The sequence below is a fragment of the Anarhichas minor genome, unplaced genomic scaffold, assembly GCF_050575085.1.
Source record: "Anarhichas minor isolate MPS153535 unplaced genomic scaffold, ASM5057508v1 ptg000021l, whole genome shotgun sequence".
NCBI classification, from domain to species: Eukaryota; Metazoa; Chordata; class Actinopteri; order Perciformes; family Anarhichadidae; genus Anarhichas; species Anarhichas minor.
Window position 1 is genome coordinate 1,805,501 of NW_027466467.1, and position 23,637 is coordinate 1,829,137.

The following is a 23,637-nucleotide window of genomic DNA, read 5'->3' on the forward strand; positions in this document are numbered from 1 at the left end:
CCGGATCACACCAAAGATGGATATATTTTATATATATATAATTTCATCAATGTAAAATATCAGATCTAAAGAATAACAAGTGTGCATCATCACTGAAGCTTAATTAAACTGAATTAGACCAAAGTAGAAAATTAAAGTTGACATTTTTATAGTTGAATTTCAAGATAGATTTAATAAATTAAAAGTCAATAAAATGTACAAAATAATGAAAGAAAGAAATACACTTTTCAAAACACAAAAGGCTACAATTTAAATAATATATCACATTAACTTCGTACGTACAACTGTCATGTGATCAGAGTCCTGTACTCACTATTAATTAAAAGGGAGAATTAGTAATTATTTAAGCAAAAATGTGATTTATTTTTTTTAAATGTCAAAATAAAGTGAAAGAACTTCCGGTGACACTCAGACTCATTCTGTCTGACTTGATGGAGCTTCAGTCCGGAGAGAAAAGAGGAAAAACAGCGACACCTGGTGGACAAAACCTTCATCACACAGAGGAGCCCCGAGGTCAGCGAACACTTCACCACCATAGAAGAAGAAGAAACAAAACAAATCAACTAAAATGTGAGGTTTCCTTAACATTTAAACCATAAACTACGGTTTAAAGTGTGTAACCTAACGCTATATTGATGTTTCTCTTCTTTCCTTCAATAAATATTCAAACAGAAAAAATAAAATAGTATAATTCAGACACCAAATCAATTATTTACGTGACAGAACTTGGATTTGTTTTTCTGTCCTGTCGGTCATTATTGAACCACAACTGGGCCCTAAATATTGATTTAGTCTTCGGGGTCCTCTGCAGTCTGAAGAGGTTCAAACTGTGATTTGTTCAGCTGATATTCCAACAGTTCTAACATTAAACTAACTTTATTCTTCTATTGTAAAACTCTGTTGATTCCAGCTTGTTGTTTGCTGCTTTATTGTGAAAACACGTGACACTGAAACAGGAAACTGGTTCTGTTCTGGGAGTCGAACACGAGTCTGTGGTGGAGGTTTTAAAGAAGAAGATTTTATTAATTTACTTTACTCTTATTACTATTGTGTTCTACTTTTCAACGGTGTCAGTACTATTCCTCTTACAGTTAATAATTGTTTTTCTATTGTTCATATGTTTATATTTCTATTCTATTGTTTTTTGTTATGTTGTCATCTTTCATGAAACTCTGGCACAAGAATTTCCTTCAGGATTAATAAAGTTCTATCTCATCTTATTTAAATCTGCTTCCAGTTTCTTTTACCTTTGATGGAGATTAATTCTCTTATTCAACTGTTCAGACGGATCTTTGTCTCTTTCAGTCTGGTTGAACCGTTGAACAGCGTTTTATTCTCCCCTCACTTTATTTGTGACTATCTGAACACACTTTACACACAAATCCTGCAGGTTCACCAGAAACTCCTTCAGCTCAGACTCCAGCGGGGCCTCCAGCAGACACCGGTCCACCGTGGACAGACCCAGATCCTCCAGCAGAGACCGGTCCACCGTAGACAGACCCAGATCCTCCAGCAGAGACGGGAGAGCCAGAACCAGGACTGAGAGGGGCAGCCTGTCAGACCCGCTGCAGTAAAATGAGAGGGACTCTGATGCTCAGAAACACTACTACTTTAGTCCACAGGGGGCGCCAGAATCAACACAAAATGAAAATTCCTTGTGTTAAAGTGAATATTTTTTGCTTTAATTATCCTACATTGAATAGATTATATTATCTTGTGTTAAGATTATGTCAACAAGTGGCTTGTTTATAGTGTAGTATTTGATAAAATACTCATTGTCTTTCATTTTTTATACATATATGTTTTTCTATGTATTGCTTTTTATAATGTTTTTTTATAATTTTATTGAACCTGTATACCACTGCTGGTAACTCTGTGTCTAACGTTCAGATGTGATGCAACAAATACTGATAAAATAAAACTTTGTTCGTGATATTGCAGGTTATGAACACTTATGAACATCCGAGCAGCATGGTGTTCATACTGAGAGAGTCTCTCGAGGAGAATAAAGCACCAAAACAGCAGCATTTCTGTCCTTTATTGTCTTCATGTCAACAAACACATTTCTGCTGCAGCTTCTACTTTTATCTGAACATGTTAATCAGAACAGAACGTCCCTTTACAAGCCGCAAAAAAGTCAAAAATAAAAATAAGTCTGTTTTAGATTTGACTCTTCGTTTATACAGTTAAAAGTCTAAAGTGCTCTATAATCAAGACATTAAAAATGATTTCAATGATTGTACAATATTCACTATCAACAATTCTTTTAAAAAACGTCCAGATGTAAGGCTTCAGTTACACTTTAATGTGATCCGTGAGAGGAGGTCATGGGGGTAAAAACAATATAGATACGGTGCAGCCGAAGACATAATTATCTCATATTTACAACAAGACGTCTCATTATAAGACGTTCTCTTGTCATCATTAATCGCAATCGTGTCACAATTAAAAGTAAAATATCTCGAGGTAATTTATAACAAAATTAAATGTAATCAGCATCTCAGAATTACAAGAAAAGCAAAGTTCTGTATCTTGTAATAATGTGATATGAAAGATATTGTCACGTTGTTACGACTTCCATAAAGTAAAAGATTTGCATGTTTTAATTAAAAGAGAGAAATATTTTGTGAGTATTATTATCACTTCTGTGTATTATGTGTATTATATTCTCTCTCCAGTACAGCCGCTGTACAGTAAATCTCAATAATTCAAACGGGATACAAATGATATAAAACATAAGTTTCCTTTCACATATTCATGACGGACGTGTTAATCGTGAACAATCTCTCTCGTCCACGAACACGGAGATGAGATTTAGGCACAATTTGTTCCAACGGACGTTTTCTTTGACACACAGTTAATTATTTCTACATCCTGACGATCAAAACGAAGCGGCACTTTTTGGAGACGTTCTCGTAATTATACGATAGAAGAGTTTCTGTGATTAGAACAATACGAGATCGTGTGTTGTTGTTGTTGTTTGGGGAATGTGGCAAAAAAATAAAAAAATAACCAATCTAAATCTTAAAATTCTGACTTTTTATCTGGTGATAACAGAAACAAATCTCCAAATTATGATGTAATTTCTTTTGTTTTATATAATTTTGTTGTAAAATAAATAAATATATATATAACTATTCATAATTATATAATAAGGAAGTTGTAATAAGGACAATAATCTCAAAATGATTGCTTCCATGTCATATAGTTATAACTAAGCGAGATACAAATCACATAATTATCAGATTGTTTTCTTGTAATTTGACTTCTGTATACCATAATTATAGTTATTTAGCATTTATTCAAACTAATGTTTCCTGTAATAATGATATTTAATTATATCTGTGTTCATAATTACGACCTCTGTGTCTGATAATCATGAGTTAGCATCTGAAGAAAAGATAATTAAACGTAACTATGTGTCTAGTCATGATCATTTACAAATTACAAATCATTATTTCACTTTTATGAAAATCTGCTTCCATCATTTGTATAACCAATAATAAGTCTTTTTTGGTTTTTATTACGTACACAGAAAGAAATTCATAATATTTTTCCAACGATTTATTTATTTACTTTCTTCTGTGTGACGTATTCATTTTAACTCAGTTTGTTGTAATTTACCAGAAAAAGTGAGATTCTGAGATCTGACTTGACTTCTATCATCATAATTAAATTAAATTCTCACTTTGTAATCACGAGATAAAATGCAATAAAAAAAACATTTATTGCATTTTTTAAATGTCTCGTAATAAATTAATCTCGTCAGAATTTTGTCATCACAAGAAAAGGTATTAGTTATTAGACTTGAATCTCGTATTAATTAAATGTTTTCTTGGAATAAGACGTAACTACATCTCATAATAACGAGAAAAAGTTTTATCTTATAATTTCGAGAGTCTCGTATTTATGACTTCTGTTTCTTATAATTATGACTTCTGCATATTGGAGTTATGACTTCTGTACACCGTAGTTGTGACTTCTATATATCTTTAAAATTACTTTGATTGACAAAAAGAAGATTTCCTCATTTACAAGATCTTGTCTTGTAATTATGAGAAAACATTTCCCGTTTCCCAAACGTCTTTCTGTGACACGTCAGGAAACAGGAACTGATAACTTAGTCCTTCCTTCTGAGCAGAAAGATGCTGAACAGTCGTCCACCAGGTGTGGCGAGTCAGGTAATCCATCCCATCATGAACAGTGTGTCAAACACGGTCTCAGGTGTGTTTACTCTGATCTGCCGCTTCTTGTTGGTCTCGAGTCTCCTGAGAGACATCACAGCTGTTCTGTCCAGCATCTGGACAGTGTGTCCCCGGAGTGTCCACGGTGTGTCCTCGGTGTGTTTATGACCTCAGAGTATCCCAAGAGTGTCGTTAATGTGTCCTCAAAGTGTCGTTAATGTGTCCTCAGTGTGTCTCCAAAGTGTCCTCAGTATGGTTGTGTCCTCAGATTGTCCTCAGTCCTTTCTCAAAGGGTTCTCAGAGTGTCTTCAGAGCTTCCTGTGTCCTCAGTATGTTTGAGTCCTCAGTGTGTCTTCAATATGTTTGAGTCCTCAGTGTGTCTTCAGTATGCTTGTGTCCTCAGAGTGTCCTAAGTGTGTCCTCAGTATGTTTGAGTCCTCAGTGTGTCTTCAATATGTTTGAGTCCTCAGTGTGTCTTCAGTATGCTTGTGTCCTCAGAGTGTCCTAAGTGTGTCCTCAGTATGTTTGAGTCCTCAGTGTGTCCTCAGTATGTTTGAGTCCTCAGTGTGTCTTCAGTATGCTTGTGTCCTCAGACTGTCCTCAGTATGCTTGTGTCCTCAGACTGTCCTGTGAACATGTGGATGGTCTCCTTCTTAGTTTGCTTTGTCCTGCAGGACAGCAGTTGTCTCTACACCTCCTTCTCTTCTTTACTATGAAACGACGTCCGTCTCAGATTTTCCTTCACTTTGACAAACTCCGGAGCTTTCAGGTTTTCCTCCTGCTCCTTCTCCTGCTGTTTGTCCAACTGCAACACAGAGAGACAAAACGTTAAAGACAACACCGAGAGACAAAACGTTAAAGACAACACTCTGTGTTGTATGTGTTGGTGTGTGTTTCCGTGTTGTGTGTGTCTGTGTTGTGTGTGTAGTGTGTTGTTGTTGTGTGTTGTGGTGTAGTGTGTGTGTGTGTAGTGTGTGTAGTTGGGTATGTATGTATAGTGTGTGTAGTTGTGTGTGTGTGTTGTAGTTGATTGTTTTTGTGTTGTTGTGTGTGTGTGTGGGTGTAGTTGTGGGTGTCCGTGTAGTGTGTGTAGTTGTGTGTAGTTGTGTGTGTAGTGTGTGTTACCTCTTCCAGTTTCTGGTGTCTCTTCAGAAGCTCCGCCTCCAGAGGAGAAACCTTCTTGCGAGCTTCTTCTTCCTGTTTCCTCTGTTTGATCAGCTGATCTCTTTTCCTCGACTCCAGAACTCTCTGCAGCTCCGGCTTCGCCTCTACAGTCGTCCCGCTGCCTCTGAACACAAACACACACACACACACACACACACACACACACACCAACACATTATATTCACATATCAGACATTATGATGAACCAACTGTGAACTGATCGACTGACAGACACTGATACTGATGCATCAACAACAAGCTGATATCGATCAGTACATCACCTCAGCTCCTACAACAAAACACACAGTATGACAGCAAAAAACAGCTAAGCTGAACAAAGGTAAAACTTTTACTATGTACAGATATATATATATATATATATAAAAGACATACATATATAGTATATATAACAATGATAACATTTGGAAACAGTAAGACAACAGTGCAAAGTGCTGGAATAAATAGGGAATGATTAAAGTAACAAGTTGCTTTATATACATGAGGTAAATATATATATATATATAATAAATATGACTTTTGTTTGTGCATGTGTGTATTCGCAGTGTGTGTGTGTGTGTGTGTGTGTGTGTGTGTGTGTGTGTGTGTGTGTGTGTGAATAAATATAACAGAGTGAAATAATATATTTTTTCCTTCTTCTTGTATCTGAATGAGTGAAGTGTGTTTCTGTGTTTCCTCCAGCAGAGGGCAGTATGCTATAACTACATATAAAACTGTGAACAAACGCATCATAATATGTGTTTCTGCACACACACACATTATGTGTGCGAGTCTGGACGTATGTGTCTGCGACATGCACATGCAGAAATTTCGCATGTAAAACCATAAATGTCTTCACATGTGATGTAATTTAACACAAAGATTTGTGGTGTTTTTTACTTATTAACATTCTTTGTGTCAGTTTTCTTGGTGCGTCTGCTGCATAATTAGCATTTTTTCTCTTCGCTCTCAGCTTGAAGTTCTGAGTTCAAGTTCCGGTTGATTTGTGTAACAGCAGATGAGTGTGTTGGATTTGCCTCTGGGCCTCCTTTCAGCTTCTTTTTTCCTCCTGAATGATAAAGCTGAAGAGGAAAAACAACAAAACAAAAAACCTCGACCTTGTTTCTTTGCCCACCGTGTTAAAGCTCTGAGTGTGAATGAGCGACTGTGCGGAGGTGAAAACTTTCCCAGAGTCCTCGGCGTGCAGGCCTGCGAGGTGGGAGGCTGTTGCTTAGCAGCATCCGCTCGTGTCTTCAGAAACTTTACACGACGAGACGACAGGCGTTAAAAAAAAGAAGAAACAAACACCGCTCTCTGATTGGTCAGCTCGTGGCAGCCAGCTGACCACCCTGATGGGTCCAAAGCTGAATTCTGCTGAGGGACCCGTGAGCCATGTGAACCATTTGAATAAGTAGAGCTATACCGAACAGAATGAGGCACAAACAAACAACTTTTAATCAATAGTGAATATTAGTATGAACATAAATAAGATGTCACAGCGACTAATATCCACTTCTTATATACAGTCGATGGTATACATAGTATTTAATGTATAAAAGGAAATCGTGGGAATCTGAATGGTGCGGCTGATAATTTACAGGTGTTTTGCTGATGTTTGTCAGTAGAGGAGATGCTGAATCATCAGCCAGCATGAGTCAAAGCTCAGTGTTATATTTTATTATTTTCTGCATTTTATATATATTTTTAACTATTTCTTAGTGGACTGAAGTTTAGAAACCTTGAGTTCGGCACTATGGCCGTCACCATCTTGGTTGGTTTTTTTTGCAACCAGAAATGACACGAGAGGGCGGAGCTAACCGAAAGCTGAATCAGACATTTTTTTAGGCAACCAAAATGTTACAGTTAACTTTCATGAACTGAAATCACTCTGTGAAAGGGTTAAAGCATCCCCTGCTTTATGGTCTGTTTGACTCTAAATGGACCATAATGTACTAAATGAACATCATGCTGTATTGAAGAAGACTTGAAACTAGAGATTGAGACCATAAACTCATGTTTACAATGTTTACTGAGGTAATAAATCAATAGAGAAGTAGAGTCATTTTCTCATAGAATTCTATACAATCTTCTTTTTGCAACCGAAGGAGTCGCCCCCTGCTGGTCAGTAGAGAGAATGCAAGTTTGAAGATACTTCAGCATTGGCTTCCCTTTTCAGAACCAGAGGTTGCCGACTGATTTATGCTCTATGACTTGGCTGAATACTTGCTGGTTGATATTTAGTAAGACATTGCATCTATATTGCCCAGTATTCCCAGCCAATCGACATTTGAATTTCAATATTTAATCAAAAAGTTGTAGCAAAACATTGATTGAGAGACGAGATACTCATAGTTTTGTAATAAAGCTAAGTGCGCACATATATTGTCTCGAATGGTCCCAAACCAGGCTGCATATTCAAGTGCACACGGTTATCTTTTCCGAGCTACACTTTATAAACACCATTGCCTTTTGGCGTTTTATCAAATGTAATAAATAGTTACGTGAGCGTGAGCTACGCTTAGTCAGACACAAAGTCACAGAACAGCCCTGGAGGTGGCTGACAGCAAGACACAGATGAGAGAGGTGCATTGTGAATACTTCACTGAAAGTACAAGTACTTTTGAACATTGTTGAGGAAAGAGAAGACAAGCTGATGATCTGGAATGATAATGTGTTTCCTTCAGTGACTCATATTCCACAATATCCTGGCACTAAAATAAGTCCTCACTATAAAAAAAATGTCCTCGGTCTCGAGAAACATTTCCCAACTGACTAAAAATGTCCCTGCTTTCCACAAATGTCCTCACGTACCAAAATGTCCCCTCTCCCCACTGCTGTCCTCACATCGGCATGTAGACAAACCCCCCCCCCCCCCCCCACACACACACACACTGTTACCGTTTGCAGCTGCTCATCAGCTCTCGGTGAAGCTCCTGGTGACTCTTTGAAGCTTTGACAGGATTCACCAGCTTCTTGGGTTTGATGAGGTCGTCCTCCTCGTCTCCCTCTAGATAGTCGGGCTGGGGGACGTAGCTGGACACCGGGGACGGTTTCCTGTGGACGCCCTCAGACCGGTGCTGCTGCAGGTCTGCATACGCTGAGGCTGAGGACACAATCACGAGGACGCTCAGATTAAAACTTGAATCAGCTCTGCAGAGGATGAACCCTTTAGATTGCACTGACTCTGTGATCTTCCCTCTAGCGCCCCCCTCAGGACATCTGTAGTAATACAGTATAATAAAACAGGGACTTCCTCTCATGATTTTTGTCAGAATGAAGCTTGCGTGTTTGTGAACACCATGTTTTTGGAATTTTGTCTGAACTACAGTGTTCATGTCTCCGCCTGTCCGTCGTCCCTGTTTGTCTGCGAGAAGAAAGGACAGATTAACAGGCATCTGATCCGAGTCCTCAGATATTCTGGGAGACAGAGATCAGATGTCATACAGTTCACCTCACACAATGACCTCTTTCTCAAGCGCAACCAGAGACCGACGTCCGCTGCTGCTTCATATTTCACAAAAATAAAAATGAGCTCTGGGTGCAGCACCCGGCCACAAGTATGTGGACAGCTATCTGGAACACCCCCGAGCTCTTCTGGTTTCAGACTTTCCTCCAGCTGTTGAAGCTGCTGCAGAGATTTCTTCAGACTCCAGAGCATCAGCGAGGGCCGACCTTAAGGCGATTTTTACCATGATGACGTGTTGCAGTGGATAAAAACTAATGTTGTTTCACCAAATCTGCAACATGCAACCTGCGACTTTGCAACTTGATATAATTTCCTCCCACAAAAGATACATCATTATTTTGACCAAAGAATTTCGCACACTGACAGTTATTCATAAACCGGGAAGGCTGAAAACATTTCTCAGCTTTGTGTTTGAGCTGCACGACTGCGCTGCTGTTGCTCCTCCACATTTCCACAATTACAATTTGACTGAGTGAATCCAGCAGAGCGGAGATTTGACAAAAGTCTCTGATTGGATGATTCTTGCAGCTTAATGCCGTCATAGTTGTCTTCTCTCCTACAGTTGATCTGGACTCAGTCTGCGACTTTTCACTCGATTTAATCTCAGATTTTCCAAGAGGAGATGATTCAACAGGAGGGTTGAATCATGAGGGCCGATGCAGGAAGTGTGGACGGACATTGAGATATGCCGTGGTTTCATATTGATCTGAGACAGGACGTGCAAACTAAACCCACTCTGTAGTTTATCGACGTTTCTATGAGTGCCTGTTATCTGGTTACAACTGTAAGCTGTGATAACTCTGTGAGAGGAAGACTGTCTGACTCCACCTCAGCCAGGAGGAAACGTGATCATGTTACACAGTAACATCAGAACATAATGTATTTTCTCTTCTTCATCCTGAGAATTAAATCGCACTGAAGTTATTAAATCAGATCAAACCTGCTGCTGCAAATCCCTCAAAGCATCTTAAACCTTGCGACGAATGGTTTCGGTGAAACTCATCCTGCAGCATCAGATTTTACAAGCTGTGTACCAAATCTGCACACACACTCCATAGTGTTAACTATACGTGGTTCTTTACATTTCTAGATTTGATTCTACATTCTGGTTTGTCTCTGTGAATGACCGGTACCAACAACAATAACACTGATTATAATAATAATCAAAAAATGTAAAAATAATTACACATTTATTTGAAATTAAATTTTAATTAAATTTCTAGTTTTCAAACTGAAAAAAACTGGTGATGTTTTTTAAAATTGTACAGACTTTATGATTTGTCAATTAATCACACAAACAGAGTTGATAACTGTTTGAACACAGCAGGTTGAAGTCTGCTTTCCTCTTACATAAACACTCGGGTCACATCGTGACATGTTGCAAAAGACAAACTAGTTTGAACTGTACAGCTATTGATCCGCTCCTAGAAAATCAATCCTGCTTTTACCATTGAGCAAACATCAAAAAGCTCTGGCCAAACCAGAGAACACCTCAGAAAATTGGACCACAACAGAATCAAACCCCTAGAGAATATTGGACCAAACCAGGATTAAAAAAACTGAAATTATTGGGACAAACAAGGATTAAAACGCCAGAGAATATTGGGACAAACCAGAACTAAAGCCCAAGAGAATACTGTAATAAACCAGAATCAAAACGCCAGAGAATATTGGGACAAACCAGGATTAAAAAAACAGAGAATATTGTGCAAAAGCAAAACTAAAACACCAGAGAATATTGGACCGGACCAGAATAAATCACCAGGGATTATGGGACCAAACACGAACAAAAACACAAGAGAATATTGGACCAAGCCAGACGTAGAATTCTATAGAATATTGAACCAGACCAGGACTAAAACACCAGAGAATGTTGGACCAAAGCAGAACTAAAACACCAGAGAATATTGGGACAAACCAGAACTAAAGCACAAGAGAATACTGTAATAAACCAGAACTAAAACACCAGACACTATTGGACCAAAACAGGACTAAAACTCCAAGTCTTCAAGACTCCACATTCCTTTCATGCTGATTATTAGGTGTTTTATTACATAACAATCCCAGCAAAGTAAGTTGATCTGAACTCCTACTCAAATGAAATGTATCTGCCAACAGTGATTTCATCTTCATCCTACGCTCCCCACTTCCACACCAACCTCACACTGTTTTAATATTGTGTGAGCGCCACGCTGCTCTCCAACACATGACTCAAGCGTTGAATATTCATGAAATGTAAATGATCATATAACTTTATGGTTGGCATACTTAATTCACATCACTGCACACCCCAACAAATTTGTAAAAGCCTCATTGTCAAGTCCTAAAATAAAGAAATCACGTTAGTAAATGCAATTTTCTATGAAATAATAATCGTTTCTGAGGTATATGAATTATTGACTTCTTAAACCCGCAAATAACCTCCATCTTAACGAGTAATTTATTCCTAAAATATGTAGTTACATTATTTAAATTTCAGTTCCAAAATGACAGTAAAACAATTTTTGTATAAGTTTTATTCTAGTCATTACACACATTTCCACACATTCAGCAAATACACTGAATTAATTCAACACAAAGCGCTGACATGCAGACAAATCTATCAAAATAACACAAATTATAAACAGCTGATAAAAAAGTGAAACAGTAAAAGTTAAAATGACAGAGCAGAAGAGAATAAAACAAAATATCTAAAACAAATTGTAAACACAACAACGACACACAAAATAATGCTGCACACACCCAGCAGAAAATAACAACAATAGTTATCTACAATTTAAATAAGTACGAAAATGCTTCAGGAGGATCCAGTCAGTGCTCCTTTGCTTCTTACCAGACTTCACCATACCCTCCCTGGCTGTGGTGGACCATTCGGGGCTAATGCTTGTCCTCTGATCCATCTGATCCATCTGATCCATCTGATCCAGATCCAGGTCCTGGTGATCCTCATGTGTTTCAGTCTGTGTGAACCTTCATGCTCCCTGTAGAGGAGCAGCAGCCCTCCACTCCTCCCGACTGAGTCATGCCGAGTGTAAAACAGCGGTCACATGATCCTCCCAGTGTTTCCCTCCTCCTCCTCCTCCTCCTCCTCCTCCTCTTTGTGAAGATTTCTGACAACCTGCTCTTAGACTTTCCCCACGCTGCTGTCTTCAGGTTTTGGTTTCAAATGAAAACTGTCAACAAGTGAAAGTCTGAAGGTGGTGGAGGCGAAAATTCACAGTGTTCAAAAACAACAGGGTTCATCCTCTGGGGAGAATGAATGTACTCAGCGTATTATAAGTCCTCCAAATTAAAAGACAAAATACATTGTTTGTGCATGACTGTTGAAACACTGGTTTAAGGTTTGAAACCACTGTGAACTTTGTGACGCTGAAAATGACTTATTAATGGAGCTAGGCTACCAGAGACATATGCGTCTCTACATCACTTCTCCACAGTCCAAATATGGTCACTTCCTGTTCACCGGTTGCGGATGTAGTCATCGTGACGTCACTCATTGGTTTGTGGACTGCCGTCTTGAAGCCTCGAGTTCGGCGATTTCGTCATCACCATGTTGTTTTTTTGGCAGCCAATGAACAGAAGTTACCATATTTGGAATGCGGAGGAGTGACGTAGTGACACCGTATATGGCTCCGGTCAAAAGTAGCCCCGCCCTGAAGCATACTCTGCTTTATGGTCATCCTCTTATGGACTTCTATACAATCTGACTTATTTTTGCAACCGGAGGAGTCGCCCCCTACTGGTCGGCAGAGAGAATGCAAAGTTTTAAGACAACCAATCACAGGTCGGTTCTCCCGACGGTAACCTGAGAGGGACAAACTTACCTCGGCCGTTTGGGTGCTTTCCATTTTTCACACACTGCTGCTTCGGTGGAGGCTCGTGGTCGATGCTGTACGCCTTCTGGAAAACCACAGAAGAAGAAAAAAGAGAGAATAAGGAGGGAGGACGCATGACGCTGAAGCTCTGACGATGGTTTCATCAGTTTGTGACGGACGAAGAGAAACCTGAGAATAATTCAGAAGTTATTGTTGTTCTGGCAACCATATTACCCACAATGCAACTGGACCAACAGTGGGTTGGGGAAGTGTGAGTGATGTATGTTTTTCTCTCAGTGTACCTGATTCTGTACTTCTAGTTATCTAGTATTCAGAGTATTTACAGATTTTGAGTATTTGGTGTTGCACATCTTTCTTGAGTCGAGCTCTGCCTCCTTCTTTCACCTCGTTCTCCCCCGTCTCCTCACCTCCTTCCCTCCTCTCTCCACCCTCTCTCTGATCCTCCCCCAGCTCTCTCTCCTTACCCCCTCTCTACCTCCCCTTCCCCTCTCTCCTCCTTCTCCTCCCCCTCTCTCTTCCTCCCCTCCTCTTTCTCCCCTCCTCTGTCTTCATCTCTCTTCTCTCTCTTCCTATCCCTAGTTCCTCTCTGTCCTCCTCCCCCTCTCTCCTACACCCCCACCTCTCTCTTCTCCCACCTCCTCTCTCTCTCTTTCCCTCCTTCCTCTCTCTCCTCTTCCTTAACACCCCTCTCTCCTCTTTCTCCTCCCCCCCAGTGTTTCTCGGCCGCTCGTCTCCTTTCAGACTCCAGGTCAGTTGGACGGCGTCCTCTCTGACTGAATGGACTTTGTGTTAGTTGCTAGGAGACTTCATCAGGCTTCAACATGGTGACAAGGCCCTCACTGTCTCTCCCCCCGCCCCCCTCTCACCCCCTCAAGGAGGAGGAGGGGGTCTCTGGAGGTCCCATGGATGTTGTTTACTGCAGGATGAAGATTTAATGAATGATCCTTTTCTCCTAAACTGGTCCCAGTCCGTCCACCAGGATGTTAACCAGTTCAACATGTGGAGAAATCCTCTTCTTCTTCATCCTCTTCTGATGATGATGTTGTTGTTGACGATGATGATGATGATGATGATGATGATGCAGGTGTCATCATGACGCCCGCATCAGGTCAGTTTTATAACAGACTAAACGTCACACGGTGGTTGAAACCACTGATCTAAATAAGAATAAACTCCACAGCTGACGTGAGATCAGCTGACGGGGGATTTGAACCTGTGACCCTCAGGTCTCTGATCCTCTGTGGTTCTGCAGGTTCAATCAGGAGCAGAACTGACCTGAGGACAGTCTGACCCCTGCTGGACATACAGAAACATTACAACTCCGACTGTGAAGGGAAATCAGTGGCCTGAGGGGCCAAATCTGGCCCTCGAGCAAAGATATTACACACAGAAAAATAAAGGTGCCATCTGGAACCAAAATTGGTTCTTCGGAGTGATGCCATAGAAGAACCATTTCTGGTTCCACAAAGAACCTTTCAGACCAGGGTTCTTTAAAGAACCGTTTCCTTAAACGGTTCTTTAAAGAACCCACAAAGGTGCCTCAAAGAACCTACAACAAATGGTTATTTGAGGCACCATTTCTGGTTCTTTGAAGAACCTAAAGAAAAAAAGGTTCTCTAAAGAACAGTTTTCAAAAAAGTTCTTTATGGACCCAAATGGTTCCATAAAAAACCCTTTTCAAATGGTTCTTTAGCTAAAAATGGTTCTTTGAGGGACCGATTTTTTGAAAACGTGAAAAAATTGTACATTTAAACAGCATAACAATGGAATCAGGGTTCCCACTCTGCTTTAGAGATCATATTCCAGGATCTTTTCCGTGATGATTTGTAAAATCATCTTTTTATGAATACATGTATATCAGCTGGTAGCTAACTACCCCACACCCAGATCATGGTAAGGTATTTATTTTTCTAATTTATACCATCCAATAACTCAAACATGAATTAAGAACCATTTAATATCCCAAAGAACCATGTGACAAACATGTAGAACCATCCAATAGATAAAATGGTTCTTCATAGGTGATGGTTCTTCGTGGAACCACACTGCCTTTTAAAGAACCATTTAAGAACCATTGTTTTTCTGTGTAGTTTAATCTTAAACTACAGATAAAGATAAAAATAAAAAACAAGATTATCTTTAGTCTCAGTTTGCTTTAAACGCAGAGAATTCTTTGATCAGTTCACAGGAAAAAGAAACGGCTCTAAAGTCTAATTTAAATTGAACCTGAATAGAAAAATCGAGGCACAACACTTCTTCTTAAAGCTGAAGTTAAATCTGAAGATACTTTAAATAATGACGCATCACACAGGACTTTATTATGAAGGTCAGAGGTCACACGTATGGCCGTCCTATCACAGCTCAGCAAACAGAGTTAATCTCAGCCAACGAGTCAGCGTTTCTTCTTCTGTGGTTTCTTTTTCAAATTCATATTAGTATTTAAAAAGTAATCAACTGCTAAAGAAGCATTATGTAAAGAAGAAGATGAAGTTATTAAAATGAGCTCCACCTTTTAATCAGCTGCAGCATGAAAGAGATGAATACATTAATGCATCAATAATCTAAATTAAATATTATAATATATGAATCTGCATAGAGATGACTTTTACTTTTAGTACTTTGAGTATATTTGAACACTTTTGTACTCTTACTGAGGCAATAGTTTTGAATGCAGGACTTTTACTTTAAAAACAGAGTATTTCTACACATTTAGTCCAGTTTACTTCTGAGTACTTCTTCTTCTGCTGTTAAAAATTTAGCTTTAACCGATCTTATAGAAGCTTCTTCTTCTTCTTCTTGTTTCAGTATTTTTAGCTGCAGGGATTTTCCGTGATCCTAATCTGGTCCAATCTGGATTTAAGCCATTGAAGAAATCAACACCACAAACACGACTGTTTTTATTTAAACATGTTTTTTCTGTGTTTCTGGACAGGAAGCTGCGTATATAGGTCATCAGGCTGATCCTGGATCTGTCAGCTCTTCTTCTTCTTCTTCTTCTTCTTGTTAATGAGCAGTGTTACGTAACGGCATCTGAAAATAGTCCCGTTGTTGTTTACTCTGTCAGAGCTCATTCACTCACACATGAGTTCACGAACTCACCGAGAACCTGCTGACGGGATCTGAGCTCTGATTGGTCGAGGCCGGTCAGCGCTCTGTTTGTTGTGAGGCTGATGTTATTGTGTTAATATTATAACCATGACATAGATCTACTCCAATATTATAATTTGCTGTGTGTTGAATCACCTCCTGCTGTCTCTTTAGTTCTATAAAAAAAACTGCAGTAAAATAGAGTTATTAAATAATATAATATCCAAACTTTGTCTCTGTCAATCTCACAACAGCTCTTGATCTAATCTAGATGAATAAAGAATATTCATTTATGTCTGAACTTGTTTTTTTAACTGTGAAATATTTATATTTTCAGCTAATATTTTCACAAATACATAAACTTTCAGGAATAAAAACTAAGTATATACAGTATATCTATATATATGTATATATATATGTGTATATATGTATATATATATACATACATAATAAAATTAACTGTGAAAGATAATTTGCTATTCTCCGCGGAAAAGCTTTGATATATATATTTAGCGTTATAGCGTTAGCAGCTAGCGTTAGCATGTTTCTATTTTTGTGATTCATTTACTTAATTTACATTACTTATGTGTTTTTCTCAGTCACACTTTGGTGATACTGAATGTGTAAAGGAAGTAATCATTATAACAGCGGTATGTGGGTTTTATATCACTGCTATAAACCAATCAGATTACTTAATTTTCCCCTTTAATAAACAACAATATATTCATCACTCTACATGTAAACAAACTATATTTTTGTTTAACTTCTTGAATGTGTTCGCTGTATTTGTTCGTATGCACAGCGAGACAATAGCATTGTTTGATTATATGTTGACAAAATGAGAAGTCAGACTTATAGCTGAATAAAAAGACTCCATGAATCTATGAGGACGAATGCAGAGAAAGTCAATAAAAATGCATCAAATGAACAACGGACCGTTTAAAGGTAATCTTATGAAACAAGACTATATCTTTATTAATTATCCAACTCAAAACTCAGCTCAGTGTTTCCAACTCTTTCCCAGTCAAAGAAGCTAGCAGCACTAGCTACGAGAAGTTTCTAACTCAAGTCGTCATCGCTGACATCATCCAGGCCTCCCTCCGAAGCCACACCCCCAAAGTTACCACAATGAACGTAAACAACGTAACACATGTTTGGATTTAATTTAGTTTGAGGTGATCCACAGATCCAGATTGCAGATACACACACACACACACACACACACACACACACACACACTGCAGTTTTTAGTTTAGTTCTTAGTTTAATATTAGTTAATTCTAACGCTTTGGAATAAATAATGTGACAGTTTAAACCTTCCTTCCATCTCACATGTTGGAAAATATCCCTATACGACATGAGAACCAGTTAATTAGAGATATTAAATCAATTTATTCTCTCAATTTGTTTTGTTTTGTAAAGATTTTACATTTTGACATGAACATTATTTTTTTCATTAGTACTTTATGAAACGGCTGCATGATGAGTCTGGATGTGAGTCTGCAGCTTCTCATCTCTCCACCTGCTGCTGCTGACGGGGAACTCCACTAAAAATAGACCCGTGAGTCGATCTGAGCGGGACGTCATGACCCCCCCCCCCCCCCCCATACCCGGCACCCTGCTGTCAGCTGTCACTGGTCACTGTGGCAACAAACACACCCAAACACGCTCACGTCAACAGGTGTGTCGTCCCCCCCCCCCCCCCATAGCTCAAATAGTTCGAGGAATCCACAAAGAGGAGCGAGGTCAAGTGCAAGTACTTCACTTCAAGGTACTTATGCTGTTTATGCCTCTACTTCACTACAGCTTCAGGTACTTTACAAATCAAAACATTTAGAAAACCGTAAATGTTTAAGAGTTATAAAATCTGATGTTTTGTTATGAATTAAACTCCCAAACAATTTGTACGTATTTAACCTATAATTAAGTGTGATTAAGTATAACTGAAACGATTAGTTGATTAATCAATTAGTCAATTGACAGAAAGGGAAACTATTTTTGATTGTTGAAGTATTTTTTCCTGTAAAAAGGGTTCATGGTTCAGATTTGCTGCTTTCCCTTTGAATAATGTAAATGTCTTAATAATAATGTTAATAATGTACATGTATTTTAAATACTGTAAATGTACTAGTGATAATCTAAATTAATTGGGGATACTGTTAATAATGTTAATGTATTAGTAATGATGTTAATAATGTTAATTAATTGGTAATATTGTTAACAATGTTAATTTACATTAATGCATAAGAAATAATAATCTAAAGAGAACATATAGTAGTATGATAGTTCCAGGGGACACTTTCATACTTAAAATACTTTCACTATATTTTCCTGATTACACTTGAAAGTTTTACTTGTAAGAGTATTTTTTTCTAATATGGTACTTTTATAACAGTAAAGAATCTGAATACTTCCTGGTTTCATTGGTATGAAATCACTGAACACAGTTATTCAGGATACGTTTCAGTCACTCAGCAGCTCATAATAACTGTAATACCATCCCATAATAACAACTCAGTGCCTGGTCTTCACTGACCTGCATTGGTTTCACTTCTCACCGTGATGTCACGGTGTACTCCAGGACTTGGCGTCATCACTGATGGGTGTGGTTACAAGTGTCCGACCACACCCACCAGTGGTGCTGCCGGAAACACTGAAGATGCTGCTGAACTTTGAAGGTGGAAAGTAACATAAATATGAATACAAATAAATAAATAAATAAAGCTGCATGTGTGTCTGCAGTCAAGCTGTCTTCTTTAAAAGTTTGCAGAATAATCCATCAGCAGCTCCGATGGATGTACAGACAACTATCACTGAAACGTATCATACAACAGTTTGCATGATATCCTGCAAAAAAAGTTACTCTTCATTTTTCGTGCATTTTCCTACAAAACTCCAGCAACACGCGTCCGCTTCCGCTCGTTACATCCATACAGTGAAGATACATTCCGTCTCCAAAAGGAAACACCTCAGTTAGGTTTAGACAGCAAACTTATTTAGTTACGTTTAAGAAAGGATCGTGAAATACTTTGTTTTGTTTAGGCAAGAAAACTACTTGATTCAGTTTAGGAAAAAGTCGTGGTTTGGGTTAAAATAACTACGGAAGCAGGCGGCAACCTCCGGTTCTGCCGAGTGAATCCAATCGTGTCTTAAAACGTGCATTCTCTCTAATGACCACCAGGGGGCGACTCCTCTGGTTGTATAGATGTCTATGAGAAAATGACTCTACTTCTCTCTTGATTTATTACCTCAGTAAACATTGTAAACATGAGTTTATGGTCTCAATCTCTAGTTTCAAGTCTTCTTCAATACAGCATGATGTTCATTTCGTAAATTATGGTCCATTTAGAGTCAAACAGACCATAAAGCAGGGTATGCTTTAGGGCAGGGCTTACTGTGATTGACAGGTCTCTGCCAGAGACGTATACGACGTCTCTACGTCACTCCTCCTCAGTCCAGATAAAGTAACTTCCGTTCATTGGTAGTGAAAAAAACAACATGACAATGGCCATAATCCAATATGGCGAAAGCAAAATCGCCAAACTCGTGGCATCGAGACAATGACTGCGTCCAATTCTCATAAACAGTCTGTGGTTACATCCCAGAATATCTTTAATCAGATGGTCACGGTGTCATGTTCTCAATGTGGATTTAAATATAGCTCTGCAGCATGCAAGTGGCTCATGGAGAGATTTCGTGTGGGATCAAACTTTATGAGTTTGTAAGAAATCTTCTCTGACCTCGTCTGCACATCAAATGACAACACACTGGGTCAAGAGTCATAGCTTGAGAAACTCTATCATAAGGCATAACTGTAATTTAAAGGCTTGTCTATCTATGCTGTAAAAATAACAACAAAAATCATTTTCGTTTCATTTAAAAATCTTTAAAAAAGTCATAATACTGACTGAAATTCTAGTACCTCACTATTTTGACTTAGAGAGTGATGAACTTTCTGTATCTTGACTTAAAATCGTAATTCATTCATTTTCATCATTCCATCAACATTTTATCCTTTTTATCCTCCAGCCGTCTGGAGAGAGAAGATAACTGAACAGTTACTAGAATAAATCATTTATCAAATACTAACAACAAGATTCACATTTTTTCGGATTGGATTGTGATTAATGTGGTTCATCATTCATGGTCCCCTGAGGATGAACTGTAATAACTTTTATGATCCACTGACTTTTCATCAGGTCAACACTTCATTGTGTCTGAGACTTTGATTTCTGACCAAATACCTGCAGAACTAATAACATTCACATCAGGCTCAGCCGTACTTTGTGTTTACTGATAATTTGCCAATGCTAATATGCTAACATGTTAAACCGAGACGATGTACATCGTAAACATTATACCTGCTGAACATCTGTTAGCATGCTGATGTTAGCATGCTGGAGTTAGCGTTTCCCCTCAGTCTGCAGTTGCTTTTAAATTATTTGATTGACTGACTTTTCCTTTATGTTTTGTATCTTCTGTTTATTCTAGACTGCTCTCAATGAACTATCAAGATTAAATAGATTAATATATAAAGAATGAATAGATTTAACTGGTTTATGTTTATTCTGATCATCAAAATGAAAAAAAGATTTACTTTCATTATTAATCTGGTGATTATTTCTTTGATTGTTTAAAACGCCATCACTTCTGTTTGAGACTCAGTTTACTGGAACCAGTGAATCTTTGTCACTTTAGCTTCAATGATTAATCGATCATCAACACAATAAATGAATCAGCTGGTCGTTTTCAGCTCTAATTCAACCTAAAGTCCAGATTCATCAGGTCAGCATGTGTTTCCGTTTCTGAACAAACTGGAAACCAAAGGTGGAAGAAGTACTCAGACCTTTTACTTTAGTAAAAGTACTTATACCACAGTGTCAAAATCTCCCTTAAGTAAAAACACACAAATATCAGCACCAAAATATACTCATTATGCAGAATAATATATATTGCGTAATTGTATGATAATTATTGATGCATTAATGTGTTCATCGCTTTAACGTTGCAGCTAAAAGTGGAGCTCATTTTAATTACTTTATATACTGCTGGACAGTTTAATCTAAAATAATTAACACTAGGTTGTTATATTTTGCATTAATAATCTGCAAAGTAACAAAAACTGTCAGATAAATTAAGGACAATATTTCCCTCAGAGATGTCGTTGAGTAAAAGTATAAAGTAGAACATGGAACATGGAAATATTAAAGTAAAGCAAACTTGTACTGAAGTACAGTACTTGAGTAAATGTACTTGGTTACATTCCACCACTGATAACCAGGCTGTAGATAAAGTAAACAATCGACTGTAACACTGTCAAACTATATTTAGACCAGTGACTGACCTTCTTTCCATACGCAGCTCCCATTCTTCCCAGTCCTCTGCAGCAGGTTCACAGTCCACACAGCCTTCTTTCTGCCCTCTGTCCTCTCCTGCACTACTTATTTTTCCCAGCAGCCCCGGCCGCCTCTTCCTCCTCCTCTTCCTCCTCCTCCTCCTCCTCCCGCCACCTGGCAGCCTAACAGCCCGGTCGCTGGGGTCTTTTAGCCCACCGAACCGTGAGGCAGCTTCATAACAGCAAACCAGAACTCAGCCGGGGAGGAAAGAGAGAAGCTGAAACAAGTGTTTGACTGTAAGAAAGTGGAGGAGGTGGTGGAGGAGGTGTCCCAGTGTCCCAGCCACCTGTTCCTGCTTGACTCTCTGCTCTCAGCTGTGAGGAGTTAAGATGCTCTGATTGGATTAATGAAATTAAAGGTGACAGCAGAGCAGTAAAGTTCTCTCATCTTCAGGACAAAAGATACTCCTGAAATAATGTTTGTGTCGCACTTTTAACACTGAGGGGAGAATTCACAAAAGGATTAACGTGGCCTTTAGGCCTTTAAACTCTCAAAGCAGTCACAAAAGGTCAAAACACACCATTAACTGCGCTACCACCAGCCCTAGCGTAAATTCAATCAGGAAGACTATACTCTCGCATGCCTAGACCCGTAGTTTATTTCCCATACAGCTGCCTATCACTCCTCACGCTTGCACACTCATTATTTCATTGCTGTTATTGTTTGGGGCTGTTGATCATGATATCAGCTGTCTAGATCAGCTGGTCTCTTCTATCCAATAGCACAACGACACAATGACATCGTTGGCCTATCATCTTGCTGCTGTCTCTCTTAAGTATGATCGTCTCTCTGCCTTCAGTACGTTCATGCTGCTGTTACGCAACCCTCCACCTCCCCATCACCGCCCAGTCTTCGCAGATTCATCAGGTTCATCAGCTTCATCAGCTTCATCAACTCGTCCTTCTATCAGCCACCATCAACACCAGTGTCTGGACTCCACGGGGGGATTTATCTTGCTGCTGCTCAGTGCAGACGCCCCTCCATTACAATTTTCCCTGTAGAGTCCAAGCACCAAAGACTCTGAAGACTTTATGTTAGCAGCTCTGCCTTGCTAATATTAGCAGCTCTGCCTTGCTAACGTTTGCGTCATGCTCTGTTTACTGATGCTGATGACGTCTCAAAGAATTGTATTTTTTATTAAAAGGTGCAATGTATAATAACTAGCCACATGGGATGGTGTGTATTAGATGATTGTATATAAGAAGTGGACGTAGTCACAGAAACGTCACCAATTGGTTTGTGGACTGTCGTTATGAAGCCTCGTCGTTCAGCATTTTGGCCGTCGCCATCTTGTTTTTTTGCAACCAGAAGTGACACCAGAGGGAGGAGCTAAGTACAACCGAAAGTTGGAGAAGACATTTTTTTGGCAACCCTAACATTACAAACATCTTTTTATGGACTGAAAACACACTGTGAAAGAGTTCAAGACAAAAACAGGGACGACTCCAAGACCTGTCAATCACTGTGTAGCCCCGCCCTAAAGCATCCCCTGCTTTATGGTCTGTTTGACTCTAAATGGACCATAATTTACAAAATGAAGATCATGCTGTATTGAAGAAGACTTAGAACTAGAGATTGAGACCATAAACTCATGTTTATAATGTTTACTGAGGTAATAAATCAAGAGAGAAGTAGAGTCATTTTCTCATAGACTTCCATACGTCCAGAGGAGTCGCCCCCTGGTGGACACTAGAGAGAATGCAGCTTTAACACATGAAGCATCGGCTTCACTTTTCACAACCCGATGTTGCCGCTCTGCTTCTTCGTCCTCTCATGTTGAACTGAGGACAGATTAGATGCTACATTGACTCACTATTGCCTCTCGAGGTACAAGTGGCATTACAAAAGAGGACGGGCCGGGGCTAGCTGATTAGCATGCTAATTTCACACAATACACAGACGCAACGTCAACATTGTAACCTCTTCGCATTCTGTTGATACGGTCATCATTTTCAAACGTTTTAACTTAAAACAGCTAAACAGGGATGAGTTAAAGGTGTTAGATCTGGTTTTTCGGGCGACTGCGTTACAGGAAACACAAGTCAACTCCATATTTCAACAATTAGCATTAGTGGTCAGAGATACAGGCGTCTACATTTATGCCATGAGACAAAACAAAATCAAAAGTATGACCTTTAGTGTGAGTGTTAAGAACTCCTGGCACAAAGAGGTCGTCAGGGAAGCAGACGAGGATGTTAAAGTCCTTTAAAGTACTAAAAGTATTCAAACATACTCAGACTAATAGTACGGGAATCAGTTAAATAAATATGTAGAAGTTGAGCATTTAAGTTCCGCTAGGTTACTTTTTATAAACACATTTTTATCCAGAAACAGAAAATCTGAGCAGATATTAGAGAAGGAGATAAGGAGATAGATACATATACGAGAGTATTTCTGTGGGTTTAGCATGAAAACACAAATCTGTTGTTTTCAACCACTTTACACACAAACAATCATCTTACAGCCAAACACCCTCAGGTTCTGTATTTATAAAAGAAAGATTCAAA

The 23,637-nt window shown here is 38.9% G+C and overlaps 1 protein-coding gene across 1 annotated transcript; it reads right to left on the reverse strand.

The window, feature by feature from the left end:
- Positions 1-1,974: 1,974 nt before the first annotated feature.
- On the reverse strand, positions 1,975-21,102 carry LOC142954810 (protein FAM107B). The gene is made up of 5 exons (XM_076096069.1): positions 21,079-21,102; positions 12,636-12,711; positions 8,244-8,448; positions 5,310-5,472; positions 1,975-4,989 (listed from the first exon to the last, which is right to left on the reverse strand). The coding sequence occupies exons 1-5, from the start codon at positions 21,100-21,102 to the stop codon at positions 4,873-4,875; spliced, it is 585 nt and encodes a 194-aa protein (XP_075952184.1). The 3' UTR covers positions 1,975-4,872.
- Between the last annotated feature and the right edge of the window lie 2,535 nt (positions 21,103-23,637).

Coding starts and splice junctions, on each gene's coding strand:
- LOC142954810 (XM_076096069.1), bottom strand. CDS start 21,102: ATGGGAGCTGCGTATGGAAAGAAG. Junction 12,712..21,078: donor GAGCTGCGTATGGAAAGAAG/GTCAGTCACTGG, acceptor GTGGTTTTCCAG/AAGGCGTACAGCATCGACCA. Junction 8,449..12,635: donor AAAGCACCCAAACGGCCGAG/GTAAGTTTGTCC, acceptor TTGTGTCCTCAG/CCTCAGCGTATGCAGACCTG.